The sequence below is a fragment of the Pipistrellus kuhlii genome, unplaced genomic scaffold (assembly GCF_014108245.1).
Source record: "Pipistrellus kuhlii isolate mPipKuh1 unplaced genomic scaffold, mPipKuh1.p scaffold_m20_p_17, whole genome shotgun sequence".
Classification (NCBI taxonomy): Eukaryota; Metazoa; Chordata; class Mammalia; order Chiroptera; family Vespertilionidae; genus Pipistrellus; species Pipistrellus kuhlii.
In genome coordinates this window covers 754,357-769,096 of record NW_023425482.1, presented here as the reverse complement: position 1 = coordinate 769,096, position 14,740 = coordinate 754,357, and the positions used below count along the sequence as shown (strand labels likewise).

General features: G+C 40.0%; 1 protein-coding gene and 1 long non-coding RNA gene across 5 annotated transcripts in view; one reads left to right on the top strand and one right to left on the bottom strand.

The window, feature by feature from the left end:
* ZNF146 (zinc finger protein 146) overlaps nucleotides 1–12,423 on the top strand; it is a 39,312-nt gene extending 26,889 nt beyond the window's left edge. For all 4 annotated transcript variants that reach the window (XM_036440344.2, XM_045582497.1, XM_036440345.2 and 1 more), the window contains one exon: nucleotides 10,598–12,423. In XM_036440344.2, coding sequence (XP_036296237.1) covers nucleotides 11,340–12,218 — 879 coding nt within the window. In that variant the 5' untranslated portion in view covers nucleotides 10,598–11,339 and the 3' untranslated portion in view covers nucleotides 12,219–12,423. The remainder of the gene's footprint in view (nucleotides 1–10,597) is intronic.
* Nucleotides 12,424–12,570: 147 nt separating this feature from the next.
* LOC123652462 lies at nucleotides 12,571–13,619 on the bottom strand. Its single transcript, XR_006741813.1, has 2 exons — nucleotides 13,485–13,619; nucleotides 12,571–13,258 (listed from the first exon to the last, which is right to left on the bottom strand). It is a non-coding gene; the product is annotated as an uncharacterized LOC123652462 (long non-coding RNA).
* Nucleotides 13,620–14,740: the final 1,121 nt, after the last annotated feature.

The following is a 14,740-nucleotide window of genomic DNA, read 5'->3' as shown; positions in this document are numbered from 1 at the left end:
TTGTTCAGTCTCTTCCTATACCCCCCACTCAGATACTCCTTTCCCCCCTGAGAATTATCAATCCCCTTCCATTTTATGCCCCTGATTCTATTATATTCACCAGTTTATTCTGTTCCTCAGATTTTTAGCTTGACTTTTAGATTCACTTGTTGATAGATATATATTTGTTCATAATTTTTATCTTTACCTTTTTTCTTCTTTTTCCTCTTTTTAAAGAATACCTTTTAGCATTTCATATAATACTGGTTTGGTGGTGATGAACTCTAGCTTTTTTCTGATCTGTGAAGCTCTTTATCTGCCCTTCAATTCTGAATGATAACTTTGCTGGGTAATCTTGGTTGTAGGTTCTTGCTATTCATCACTTTGAATATTTCTTGCCACTCCTGTCTGGCCTGCATAGTTTCTGTTGAGAAATTAGCTGATACCCTTGTAGGTAACTGTTTTTCTTTTGCTGCTTGTAAAATTCTCTGTCTTTTGCTCTTGGCATTTTAATTATGATATGTCTTGGTGTGGTCCTCTTTGGATTCCTCTTGTTTCCGGTTCTGTGCACTTCCTGGACTTCTAAGTCTAATTCTTTCACCAGGTGGGGGAAGTTTTCGGTCATTATTTCTTCAAATAGGTTTTCAGTGTCTTGCTGTCTCTCTCTTCTTCTTGGATCCCCATAATTCTGATGTTGGTACGCTTGAAGTTCTCCCAGAGGCTCCTTACACTGTCTTCAACTTTCTGGATTCTTTTCTCTTCTTGCTTCTCCGGAGGAGAGTTCTCTGCCTCTTTGTATTCCAAATCTTTAACTTGATTCTTCGTTCTTCTAGACTGCTGTTGAGTCTCTGTGTAACATTTTTTAAGTTCAGTCAGTGTATGTTTAATTTCTAGTTGGTCCTTTTCCATTTTCTCGAGGGTCTCACTAAATTTATCAGCCTTTTCTAGAAAATTCTTGAAAAACCTTGTAACCGTGGTTTTGAATTCTTATGTCCAGTCGTTTGTTCTCCTCCATTTCTTTCATTTGGATCTGTTTCCTTGTTTCCTCATTTTCGTTGCTTCCCTGAGTTGGTAGGGTAGCTTTGTGTGCTGAGTGTCTATATGGTTCAATGGGTCAGCCTCACAGTTACCTGATATGGACACACTTGGTGCACCCCTTTGTAGAATGTGTGTACCGCCTTGTTGTAGTTAAGTCTTGATTGTTGTTGGTGTCACTGGGAGGAATTGACCTCCAGGCCAATTGGCTGTGAGGACCCGCTGTATCTATAATGGAAGAATTGCTGTCTGGAGACTCATTTATGGGGCAGGACTTGTTCCAATCTGCCTCTTGAATGTGTCCCTTACGAGAGTAGTTGAAATCTGGTGTCATCTCACACCAACCACTTGATACACTATTCTGGATCTCTAATGGGGTGCAGGTCAGTTACTGTCTGAGGCCATCTTGAAAGAACTACATACAGTTTTCTCCTCTTTGCTTGGGACTTGGCGGTTTTGGAGCAGTCTGACTAGGGCTGCAGTTTATTTTGTTAAAGCTGCTACAGTGCAGGCCACTGTGTAGAGCCTGGGCAGGTTTGTAGAATATGCGGGGCGGGGCCTCAGGGTAGGGTAGGGCAGGGTCTCAGGGCATCACTAAGCTGGGGCTTGGCAAACAGCAATGGCTGCCGTCAGCCTTCTCTGCCTTTCAGAGTTTCATAGTCCAGCGTAGTAAACAACGATTGCTGCGTGCACCTCTGCAAAAAAGACACCCTCACTTTGGGACCCGATGACCGACAGATGTCCCCCGAAACTGGATTTCAGAGTGATTGGGAGCTTGTTTCCCCTCAGGTTGAAAAAAAGCCGTGCACCCAGTCGCCTGCCATCAACCCGATTCTCCTGCCTCTGTACCTGAGCTTTTCAGCGCTTGTGCTCCTTTCTCTTTCCTTCTACTCGTAGACTTCCTTTCAGCCAGCTTTCCCGTGGTTCTGGGTGATAGACGTTTTGTCTTTTAGTTGTAGTTGTAGTTTTGAAATTGTTGTGTGAGGTGGCAGATTAGTTGTTTACCTTTCCCGCCATCTTGGTTTTTCTCTCAAATGAGAGATTTTAGTTCATTATTTTTAGGCCCAGAGATCACTTCAAACCAGTATTATATTATGTCTGGGTTATTTATTTTCCTCATGGTCCTTGTGATATGATCAGTCAAGCCTTTAAAAAGATAAACTTTAGCCGGGACCGGTTTGGCTCAGTGGATAGAGCATCGGCCTGTGGACTGAAAGGTCCCGGGTTCGATTACCTTGGTTGCAGGCACATCCCCAGTAGGGGGTGTGCAAGAGGCAGCTGATCGATGATTCTCTCTCATCGATGTTTCTAACTTTCTATCCCTCTTTCTTCATCTCTGTGAAAAATCAATAAAATATATATTTTTTTAAAAAGATAAACTTTAGTCCAATCAAGAAAGGCATATTTATTGCCCCGCTGGTGTGGCTCAGTAGTTGAGTCTTGACCTATGAACCTGGAGGTCACAGTTCGATTCCTAGTCAGGGCATGCAGGAGGTAGTCAATCAATGATTCTCTTTCATCATTGATGTTTCTCCTTTTCTTTCTGGAATTATTAAAAATATATTTTAAAAACTACTACAAATAATATTCTTAATAATGTAAACTTACGTTTCTTTTTTGAATTTTTTAATTTAATTTTATAGATTGATTTTTTTTTAGAGAGAGGAAGGGAGAGAAAAACATTGGTTTGTTGTTCCACTTACTTATGCATTCACTGGTAGATTCTTATATGTGCCCTGACTGGGGATTGAACATGCAACCTTGGCATATCAGGACAATACTCTAACCATCTGAACTACCAGGCCAAGGCCAATTATATTACATTTCTTTTTCTTTTAAAAGAAAAATATATTTTATTGAGTTTGTACAGAGAGGAAGGGAGAGAGATACAGAGTTAGAAACATCAATGAGAGAGAGTCATCGATCAGCTGCCTCTTGCACAACCCCTACTGGGGATATGCCCGCAACCAAGGTACATGCCCTTGACCGGAGTCGAACCCAGGACCCTTCAGTTCCCAAGCCGATGCTCTATCCATTGAGCCAAACCGGTTTCGGCTATTACATTTCTTGGTAAAAATAATTAAGTATTGCCTGGCTGGTGTGGTTCAGTGGTTGAGCGTCAACCCAGTCAGTGCATTTGCCCAAGTTGTGGGCTTAATCCCCAATACTGGTATCTCTCCCTTTCCCTTCTTCTCTCTCTAAAATCAATAAAAAAATATTTTTAAAATGTTTTCCAAAATGAAAAAAGGTAGTGAGAAGAGTTACATCACTTTGCACATTTGTAAATATCTTTACTATCTGGCTTAATAGAAGACTGTTGTTACCTCATTTCTTCTGTTATAACCTGTTTTAGTTGAAGTATTTTTAAAAATTGTGGCTTCATACAGATATAGTTAGAAAAGGGATAAGTATATATGTGCGTATGTGTATATATTTTAATATGTTTCCATTGATTTTAGAGAAGAAGGGAAGGGAGAGAGATTAAAACATCAATGAGAGAGAAACATTGATCAGCTGCCTTCACAGGGGATCAAGCCCGCAACTGCACATGGTCCTGGCCAGGAATCAAAATTGTTGACACTCAATCATTGAGTCACATCAGCTGGGTGGGAGAAGTATTATTTATTTTTAAATTGAGTTTTTTTTAATTAAATTTATTGAGGTGACTTTGGTCAACATGATCATACAGGTTTCAGGTGTGGGTTTCTTTGTTATAAGATCTGTGTATTACACCATGCACATCTCCCTACCCACCAAAAAAAAATCACATGTTCTCTTGTCACCATATATTAGGACTATCTTCTCCCCCCACCTCCTTCCCTCTGGGAACCACCACATTGCTGTTTTGTGTTCATGAGTTTTTCTGACTGACTTATTTCACTTGGCATAATATTCTCAAGGTCCATCCATGTTGCAAATGGTAGTATTTTATCTTTTCTTTTGGCTCGGTAGTATTCCATTGTATGTATATTCTACATCTTTTATTTCATTTTATTTTATTTATTTTAATTTTTTATTTTATTTTATTTTATTTTTAATTTTTAAAATTTTTTTATTTTTTAATTTAATTTAATTTAATTTAATTTAATTTAATTTTAAAGAGAAAAGGAGCCGGGACCGGTTTGGCTCAGTGGATAGAGCATTGGCCTGCAGACTGAAGGGTCCCGGGTTCGATTCCGGTCAAGGGCATGTACCTTGGTTGCGGGTGCGTCCCCAGTAGGGGTTGTGCAAGAGGCAGCTGATCGAGGATTCTCTCTCATCGATGTTTCTAACTCTCTATTCCTCTCTCTTCCTCTCTGTGAAAAATCAATAAAATATATTAAAAAAAAAAAAAAAGAAAGAAAGAAAGAAAAGGAGAGGGACAGAGATTGAAACATCAGTGATGAGAGAAAATCATTGCTCAGCCTATCTCCTGCATGTTCCTTACTGGGCATGTGCCCTGACCAGGAATCAAACTAAGACCTCCAGGTTCATAGGATGATGTTCACCACTGAGCCACAGGCTGGGCTACTACAACGTCTTTATCCCATCCTCTATTGCAGGATACTTCGGTTGTTTTCATGTCTTGGCCACCATGAACATAATAGTGCATGTATTTTTGCTAATAGATGATTTTGAGATTTTGGGTATATATTCAGGAAAGGGCTTGATGGGTCATATGGAAGCTGTATTCCTAATTTAATTTTTTAGACTGTTTTCCATCTGCTGACTTTTTCGATAAGGTTCACTCCTTTTGCTGCTTGCCCTGCTGGCCTGCTCTCCCCCAATCCCTCCCAGCTCTCTTTTCTCCTGACCAAATGAAGCGCCTATTATCACCAACTTCCTCCTCTCCAGACCAAGCCAGGAAATCCCAGCTTCAGGGTTGTGTCTTCGGGCATCTGTGCTTTTCTAAACCCTTCTTGTCTCTCTGTTTATTCCTGGTTGCCCACTTTTAGATGTTTCAATGCCTGGGTCTTTCGTGTGTGCCTCTGTATTTAGCAGGGAATTTTTTGTTGAATTATAATTGGTTAACTTATTGAAATTTCAGAAGGGGAGGCCAAGGGTTCCTCTCATGCTGCCATTCCTCTGACTTCATTCCGGGAGAAGTATTTTAAAATAGCCTTTTCAGATAATTTGTGGAATTTTTTTGTATTCCATCTACACTTGGCAAGATTAGTCTCAATGTGGAATTTGAAATTATAACAGATTTCTTCATCCTTTTACAAGAAATCCATGTCTTAAACTTGTGATCTATCTTAAACTTGGAGTGCATGTAACATCATGTATTGGTTAATTGAATTATGCCAATCTTTTAAATATAGATGTATCTCATTATATGGCTTCAAAACATCAAATTTTATTAGCATTACCACCAATCTCATTATAAAAGTCTTTTAAGAATTTGGAAGCTATCAGTCTTGTGGAAGATACCAATTTTTCAAAATTCTAATTTTTTTTTCTTGAAAACTCAAATTTTATCATTGGCAACATATATGTATATTGTCAGTTTTTTCCTTTAAAGGATTGTCTTATTTTGTTTTTCTTGAAGATAGTACCTAATAAACCATTCCCAAATCTGAATAATTATAGCTTTTAAGGTACTCATTAATTTATTTAAGTCAATTAATGGTATCTGTGAAAAAGTTGCTACTTTAGCTTAAAACTAAATGATTTTCCCAGGTGTACAACAGAAGTACCTTATTTTCTGGTGTATAAGACGACCCCCTAATTTTACAGTTAAAACATAGGATTAGGCCTATATTCACTGTATAAGACTACCCCCCACTTCAAAGAAAAGACTTACTTTGCCGTCAAGATCTGCAGATAATTTTTGTGCAATTTTGGTCTTTTGCCCCCGATTTTCGGTTGACTTTTTTTCATTTCAAAAGTCATCTTATACGCCGGAAAATATGGTATGTGCATATGCATATAATTACCATACCTCTGCTATGCCCACCAGCCAATCGGGAGTGAGTATGCAAATTCACCCAACCAAGATGGTTGAAGTCACAGAGCCAGCAGGAGGCAATGGAGAAAGCTGTCTGGCCCGCCCTGGCTGGCTCTGGCCTCCACTCAAGGCTACAAAGTTTCAATGATTGAAGATAAATAAATCCAAACAAAAATGGCAGCAGCCACAGAGCTGGAAAGAGCAGGAGGCTAGGGTTTTCCCCGGTGATGGAGGAAGCCAAGCTTCTGAAGCCCTAGCCTGCCTTGGCCTCCACTCCAGGCTACAAAGTTTCAATTATAGAAGATACATAAATTCCAATAGAAATGGCTGCCACCATGGCGCAAGCAGGGAGCTTGGCTCCACTCCAAGCTAAGTTTCAATTGTGGAAGATAAATAAATCCCAGATACCAAGACCTCCACTTGGGTCTCCAGGGGGCATGGCCAGCCTGCAAACCACAGGCCCCTCGCCCAGGCCACCCTACATCCCAAGGGAACCCCCACCATGATCCAGGACATCCTTCAGGGCAAACTAGCTGGCCCCCACCTGTGCACTAGGCCTCTATCCTAGCTAATAAAAATAATATGCAGATTGACCGTCACTCCAACACACAAGATGACTGCCTCCATGTGGACACAAGATGGCCAGCAAAGGATGGCAGTTGAGAGGGACCAGGTCTATAAGTGAGGGCAGTTAGGGGTGACTAGGCCAGCAGAGGAAGGAAGTTGGGGGTGACCGGGCCTGCAGGGAAGGGCAGTTGGGGAACCCAGGCCTGCAGTGGAGAGCTGTTGGGGGCAACCAGGCCTGCAGGGGAGGGCAGTTAGGAGTGACCAGGCCTGCAGGGGGCAGCAGTTAGGGGCAAACAGGCTGGCAGGGGAGCAGTTGGACATCAATCAGGCTGGCAGGGGAATAGTTAGGGGGTGATCAGGCTGGCAAGCAGAAGCGGTTAGGGGCAATCAGGAAGGCAGGCAGGCCAGCAGTTGGGAGCCAGCAGTCTTGAATTGTGAGAGGGATGTCTGACTGCCCATTTAGGCCCGATCCCAGTGGGCAGTGAGATAGCCCTCAAGGGGTCCCAGATTGGAGAGGGTGTAGGCTGGGTTGAGGACCAATTCCCCCTACGTGCACGAATTTCATTCACTGGGCCTCTAGTCCTATATAATAAAAGGCTAATGTGCAAAGTGTCCCCTTGGGAGTTCGACCAGGAGACCAGGAGTTCTATCACTCACTGTGACATGCACTGACCATCGGGGGGTGGTGTATAACATGGCAGGAGACCAGCAGGATGCTGAGGGAGCAAGGGAATTCGATCGGGACTCTAGTTATCATAGATATTTACTCAGTTTTTCTATATATTACCTTGGTTTATCCTCTGAATTTGTCTTCTTAAAACTTCTACTAGTAAATACTTATCACTTACATTTATATTTCATTGGCCAAACAAGGTACCTGCCATGTCTGAGTTCTTCATTGTAATTCTTCATTTAGGAGATCCTGTTATTAATGAACTAGGGATCCAGTGCACTAATTTGTGCACCTTGAAAGGAATTTTGGGCTGCAAGGTAGCAGTGGGCACAGAGGCTGGTCTTAGCCCATCTCCATGCCCTGCCCCTCCCGCCGCGGCCCCTGGTTCCCTGTGTGACAGCATCCCTGCTCCCATGTGCTGACAGTGCCAGCCAGCCCGGCTAAGTGGAGTGATTGGGGCTGGCACTGTCAGCAGGTATAAGTGGTGGCTGCTGCCCTGATGACACATCAGGAGCAGGGGAAGGTGGAGAAGCCCTGAGGGGTGATTGGGGCCTGTAACTGCTGCTTGCACTTGCTGATGGCGTAGTCCTGGCAGCAGGTGTGAGCAGCAGCTCTGACACTGGCAGCAGATGCAAGTGGGGCTGCTGCCCCATCTTGGTCTGTCACCCCATCTTGGTCTGTCACCCCTGCTCACCTGATCCACCATCCCACCGTGGCCAATGCCCACCATGTTCCTCACACCCCCACCCCCGGGGGTCAGCATATGTATGTCATAGCGACCGGTTGTTCATGTTCAGTCTATTTGCATATTAGCCTCTTATTATATAGGATAGGATGGTAATACTGTTTACCTCAATTTCCCCTTCTCTCTCCACTTTAATTTCTAAGATATTTTTTCTTTGTTTCTTGCTTATAAAATTCTGTTTGTTTCACTGATAAAATATATTTTTACTAGAGGACTGGTGCATGAATTCGTGCAACAGTGGGGTTGCTTGACCTGGCCTGTGGGATTGGGCCGAAACCAGCTCCAACATCCTCTGAGGGGGTCCAGATTGCAAGCGAGCACAGACCAGGCCAAGGAACCCCACCAGTGCACAATTGGTGCCAGGAGGGATGTGGGAAGTTGGCTAGCTGGGGAGAGACCATGGAAGGGCCCCAGGGCATCTCTGGCCCATCTCACTCAGTGCCAATTGGTCGGACCCCAGCAGCAAGCTAACCTACCAGTTGTAGGATCTGCTCCTGGTGGTCAGTCAGTGCACGTCATAGCGACTGTCGACCAGTCAACTGCACCCTGTTGATCAGTGCACATCATAGTGAACAGTTGATCAGCCTTAGCATATCCTATCTAATAAAAGAGCAACATGCAAATTGACCATCACTCCAACATACAACATGGCCACCCCCATGTGGACACAAGAGTGCCGGTAGGGGAGGGCAGTTGTGGGTGATCACTCCACCAGGGGAGGGTAGTTAGGGGTGACTAGACTGGCAGGGGAGGACAGTTTGGGGGGGGGCAGGCCTGCAAGGGAGCAGTTAGGCATTGATCAGGCAGGGGAGTGTTTAGGGGGTGATCAGGCTGGCAGGCAGAAGTGGTTAGAGGCAATCAGGCAGGCAGGCAAGCATTAGTCCTCAATTGTGAGAGGGATGTCCGACTTCGCATTTAGTCGGACATCCCTCGAAGTGTCCCAGATTGGAGAGAGTGCTGGACTGAGGGACACACCCCCCCCATGCATAAATTTTGTGCACTGGGCCTCTAGTCATTAACATGTTATGCTTTGATTGGTTGAATGGTTGATACTTAGCATATTAGGTGTTATTATATAGGATAGCAGTGATTGGTTTTAAGTTTCTGTTTATTTAGCCTTTTATTTCCTTAGAGGATTTTTTTTTTCTCTTGATGTTGATCTTTCATGTTAGTGGTATTCCTCAAATGTCTGTGCAATATTGGCTATACCGTCATATTTAAGAATTATTCACTAATAGGTAAACTCTTATGCCTGGGTGCTTCTAATCCTCTGGTAGGTTTCAATAGATGGGAAGAAAAATGCCTTATGGATCCAGGGTCTCCTTGAAGAAGAATTATACTGTTTTTATTCTCAAGAACTTCGGTTTAGCCAGATCCTTTGTTTTAGCAAAAGAAACGAATACACTCAACAGTTATTGTCTTAGAGGGGCATTCTCCTGAGGCTTTTCATGGCGCTTTCAGTTTGTTCAAAGAAAGATCTTTTCACGTTCTGCTCACATATTTACATATACCTAGTTGCCAACATTTATTTTTGCATCATTTCCAGAAAGATGGTGATGGTCTCACCATATTATATACAGATTTAATCACATTGGTTTCAGTGTAGCACCTCTTCCAAGGCATTTCATTTATTGGGTGTCCCCTGAGTCTGAAGCTTCTCTGATTAAATTTATGCAGAATATAACTTCCATTTCATATAAAGGATTGTTCCTGTGTTCTCACTGGGAGTGTAGCGGTCCAACTGCTCCTCCTACAACATTTTTTTTCATCCACCATCCTTTATTTCTTATTCGAGGTACTTGATTTTCCTCCAATTTTTGAGTCTTTGACAATTTGTGGTACATATTGGCTTGCTGACCTTGGCATCCTCTTCTGCAATACCTTTGTTATTTTGACTTGCTGAGATCTATGTGTTGAAAATCTTTCATTTGATTTATGCTATTAAAAAATTGCTAAGCCCTAGCTGGTTTTGCTCAATGGGTAGAATGCCTGCGGACTCAAGGATCCGAGGTTTGATTCCAATCAAGGGCACATGCCAGGATTGTGGGCTCAATCCCTAGTAAGGGGTATGTAGTAGGTAGCCGAGCAACAATTCTTTTCATCATTGATGTTTCTCTCTCCCACTCCCTCCTTCTCTAAAATCAATAAAAAATATATTTTTAAAATTGCTAATATCTGTGTATGTTGATGTCTTTTGTCATATTATATATCCTTTTTTCTTGAGTTTGAACCATTTTGCCTTTTGTCATTTAATGAAATTATTAGGGAATAATCCTTCCCCTTTCTTCGGTATCATAGCTAGACTTTGTCAGTTTAATTCTTCATTGTTTGTTACATTCACTGCTTGAATTATGAAATGAGAAATGTTTTGCAAGAGTTCCCTAAATTTTGTGAACCATTGAATATTAATTTTCTACCTAGATATCCTTCTCAATGGTTTCCTTCTCAAAACTTAGTTGAAGACATTAGACATGAGGCTTCTTTAATATTTTGAAATGGGCTAACAGAGTTAACCACAAAAAGTATAATCTGAAATTTTATTACTAGTAATGGTAAATTCATAAATAATGATAACATAATGCTAACATTTATTGAGTGCTTACCAGGTGCCACCTGCAGTTCACTTTATATATTAACTCTTTAATGATGTTTCTTTTGTATTTCATTTTAGAAAAAGCCTGAGAAGATGAAGAGCAGCTAGAGGGGCAGCAAGACTTTGGTCACGTTGCATCGTCTTCAGTAAAGTACAGACTGAGGGAAATATAAGAAAATTGGAAAAATACTTCCTCTGATTTCAGACCTTTTATCTTTTAAAGGCAACATTCTTTCTTACGTAGAAAAAATTTGAAACACAATTAGACTTAATCATGAGGGCATTGTGTAGGAACAAATCGTCAATTTTATTGATTTGAAAATCTTGCCACACTTTCTCCTTATGGTAATAACCCTGTTTAAATGTAAATCAGTTAAAAAGTTTGAACCCCATCAGATACCAGAACATTCGTACTAGATTCATACCCTGTGAACTTACTGAATGTGAGAATACTTTCACTTGTGGCACACCTTATGAATTGTAGAAATCAGGCTGAAGAAAAACCTTGCGCTTCTAAGGAATATTGAAAAGTCTTTAGGGAGATGACATTTCACTGAGCAGAAAAAAAATTGATACTGAAGAGAAACCACTAAATATAGCAATTCACTGAGTATTAGAATATTTATACTTTGAGAGAAAGCTTTGAACTCGGTACAATAAAGTTTTATCTCACATCTATCCTTTACTTTGAAAGTCACACACAGAGAATATCTACTAATGTAAGAAATGTGGAAATACCTTCAGCCAAAAGTAAATCCTCATTTATCAAAAAATTCATACAGGAAAGAGAACTTGTGAATGTTGGAAAGCTTCTTTTCAGATGTCAGAGCACAGTCAGCAGAGAATTTGTAGTGGGGAAAACCCCTTTGCTTGTAAGGTATGTGGGAAAGTCTTCAGCCACAAATCAAATCTCACTGAGCATGAACATTTTCATAATAGAGAGAAACCTTTTGAATGTAATGAATGTGGAAAAGCCTTCAGCCAAAAGCAGTATGTTATTAAACATCAGAACACCCATACTGGAGAGAAGCTTTTTGAATGTAATGAATGTGGAAAATCGTTCAGCCAGAAGGAAAACCTTCTTACCCATCAGAAAATTCACACTGGTGAGAAACCTTTTGAGTGTAAAGATTGTGGGAAAGCTTTCATTCAGAAGTCAAACCTCATCAGACACCAGAGAACTCACACAGGAGAGAAGCCCTTTGTATGTAAGGAATGTGGGAAAACCTTCAGTGGCAAATCAAACCTTACTGAGCATGAGAAAATTCATATTGGTGAGAAACCCTTTAAATGCAGTGAATGTGGAACAGCTTTTGGGCAAAAGAAGTATCTCATAAAGCACCAAAACATTCACACTGGAGAAAAACCTTATGAATGTAATGAATGTGGAAAAGCCTTCTCTCAACGAACATCACTTATTGTACATGTGAGAATTCATTCAGGTGATAAGCCTTATGAATGCAATGTATGTGGGAAAGCTTTCTCTCAAAGTTCATCTCTTACTGTGCATGCAAGAAGCCATACAGGTGAGAAGCCCTATGGATGTAATGAATGTGGGAAAGCTTTCTCTCAATTCTCAACCCTTGCTCTGCATTTGAGAATTCACACAGGTAAGAAACCTTATCAATGTAGTGAGTGTGGGAAAGCTTTCAGCCAAAAGTCACACCACATTAGACACCAGAAAATTCATACTCATTAAAACCTCTGTAAATATCTTAAAAATTGGAAAGTAATTCATCAGGAATTTACAGCATGTGGCAAGCACGTCAAAGTAATCATTCTGAAGAAAAGTGTCACAAATAAGCAAAAACAAACCATATGGGATACCATAAAATTCATACTGAAGATAAAGTCATAAAAATTCTATGCCCAGCAAAAAAAAAAAAAAAAACCTACAGGTAAAATAATGATGAAACTTAAGACACTTTTCTGCTAAAATTGGGAATGGGAAAACATGCTTATTACTGTCTTATCTGCCTTGATCTGGAGATCTTCACCATAGTAATAACAATAAGTTATACATGTTAGAAAGGCAAATACTTTATTTTAACAGAAGAGAAGAGATTCTGAAATACCTATGCATTTATTAGAATTTAAAATTAGAGAAGATAATGGGACTGTTTAAAAAATGATTTGGAGGTGGTTGATTCTCCAAGGAAGAAAAAATCATGAACTATACATAAAGGTAAAATCCGTGGGATTAAAAAGAGGACTATGGCCCAGCATATGTTGCTCAGTGGGTGAGCCTCAAACCATGAACCAAGAGGTCAATTATTCCATTCCCACTCAGGGCACATACCTGGATTGCAGGCTTGATCCCCAATAGGGAGTGTGCAGAAGACAGTCAGTTTTGATGTTTCTCTCCCTCTCTGAAATCAGTAAAAACACATTTAAAAAACAAGCAAACAGGACTGTTGAAAAGCTGCATCCTGAAATGATTATGACCCTAGGAGTAGGAAAACATTCCTTATAATGAATTAAAAGTATGTAGGTTTTCTACTCTTGAGTTTGTATGCTCAGGAAATATGTACCAGGCTATTTACTGTGGCACGATTTGTGGTAGCCAATAAGTTGGAAACAAATGCCCGTCAGTAAAAACGTAGAAAGTACTTATTATGGGATATGTAACAAATGAGATCTATATGTATTACAGAGAATTGTATCAAAAACATTGAGGAAAATGAAGAGACAGAATGACAATTGTGATACCACGACATTTTTGTAAATTTGAATTAAAACCTCCCTTACGCCGAAACCGGTTTGGCTCAGTGGATAGAGTGTCAGCCTGTGGACTAAAAGGTTCCGGGTTCGATTCCGGTCAAGGACATGTACCTTGGTTATGGGCACATGCCCAGTAGAGGGTGTGCAAGAGGCAGCTGATTGATGATTCTCTCTCATCGATGTTTCTAACTCTCTGTTCCTCTCTCTTCCTCTCTGTAAAAAAATAATAAAATATGTTTAAAACTTCCCTTACAAAAATTCAGTACTATATATTGGTAATAGATACATATATGTATGTATGTTTTTTAAATGGATTGCAAGGATAAAGATCAAACTCATGATAGTGGCTGTGTGAAGAGTTGAAAAAGGAAGAGGATGAGTGTAGGAGGGGTAGAGTGGGAAACTGGTTAAAGAGGACTTCATTTTTTTGTATGTAAACATCCACTTCTCTAAAAAGCAGAAGAGACTGCGGATAAATATAGATAAATACTGGATAGTTCTGGATTGTGGAATATGGATATCTTGTCTTATTTTTTTGTACTTTTCTGTATTTTTAAAGTTTCTCAAAATCATGAGGGTGAGGATGGGATCACTACTTATAGAAATCATGTTCCAATGGATTTGTTCCCAATAAATGTAAACTTTTTATAGAAAATATTTCTAAAATTTTCTCATTGATGAGTAGATGGACTTGTTCTCTATGTAGTATGAAAGTATCTATTTTATTAAAATTAAAAATGATAGCATAATCCAAATCTGTTTAATTTATTTTTACATGTCAGTGTATACTATATGTTTGTCTACACATTTTACAACATCCTTTGAGCTTAGAAAATTTTGATAACTTTTAGTTAAAATTTACACAGCCTTTGTGTAACTTGTCTTTTTAGATCAACTTTTTGGAATGTCAAATTTCCTGTCCTGTAAATTATCATGGGAACAGTGAGTGCATTAAAAATAAGTTTGTGATTGTTTTATTTTAAAAAGAAATGCATTTAAGTTCCCACAACTTCCACAGTTTGAGTTAAATGCTAACACCTGGATCTCAGTTACAACGTTCAGACTTTCATTCCTCCCAGTACTTTGACAAATACATCCTTTTGGGTCCATCTGACCCCCACCCAGCTTTATTGAGATGTAATAGTAATCAACAAATAAAATTTTAAGATGTTTAAAGTGTATAATGTGATGATTTTATATACCTAGGCATTGTGAAGGGAATGCCCCCAACAGTCCCTCCCTCCCCATCAAGTTACTGTTTGTAGAGGATAGGATTATATGAGAAAAGTTGTACACACCCTGAATAGAATTCTATTATGTAAACCAATCCTTCCTGAAAATGTTTTTTCTTTGGTCTATATTTATAGTATAATTTGATGTAAATATTATTAATTTTCTTACATAATGGTGACCATCAGCAAAACAGTATTTTAAGCTTGATTTCAAAAGCTGCTTTTAAAAAAGCTTTTACACATCTTAATACCACCTCATTACTGTGTA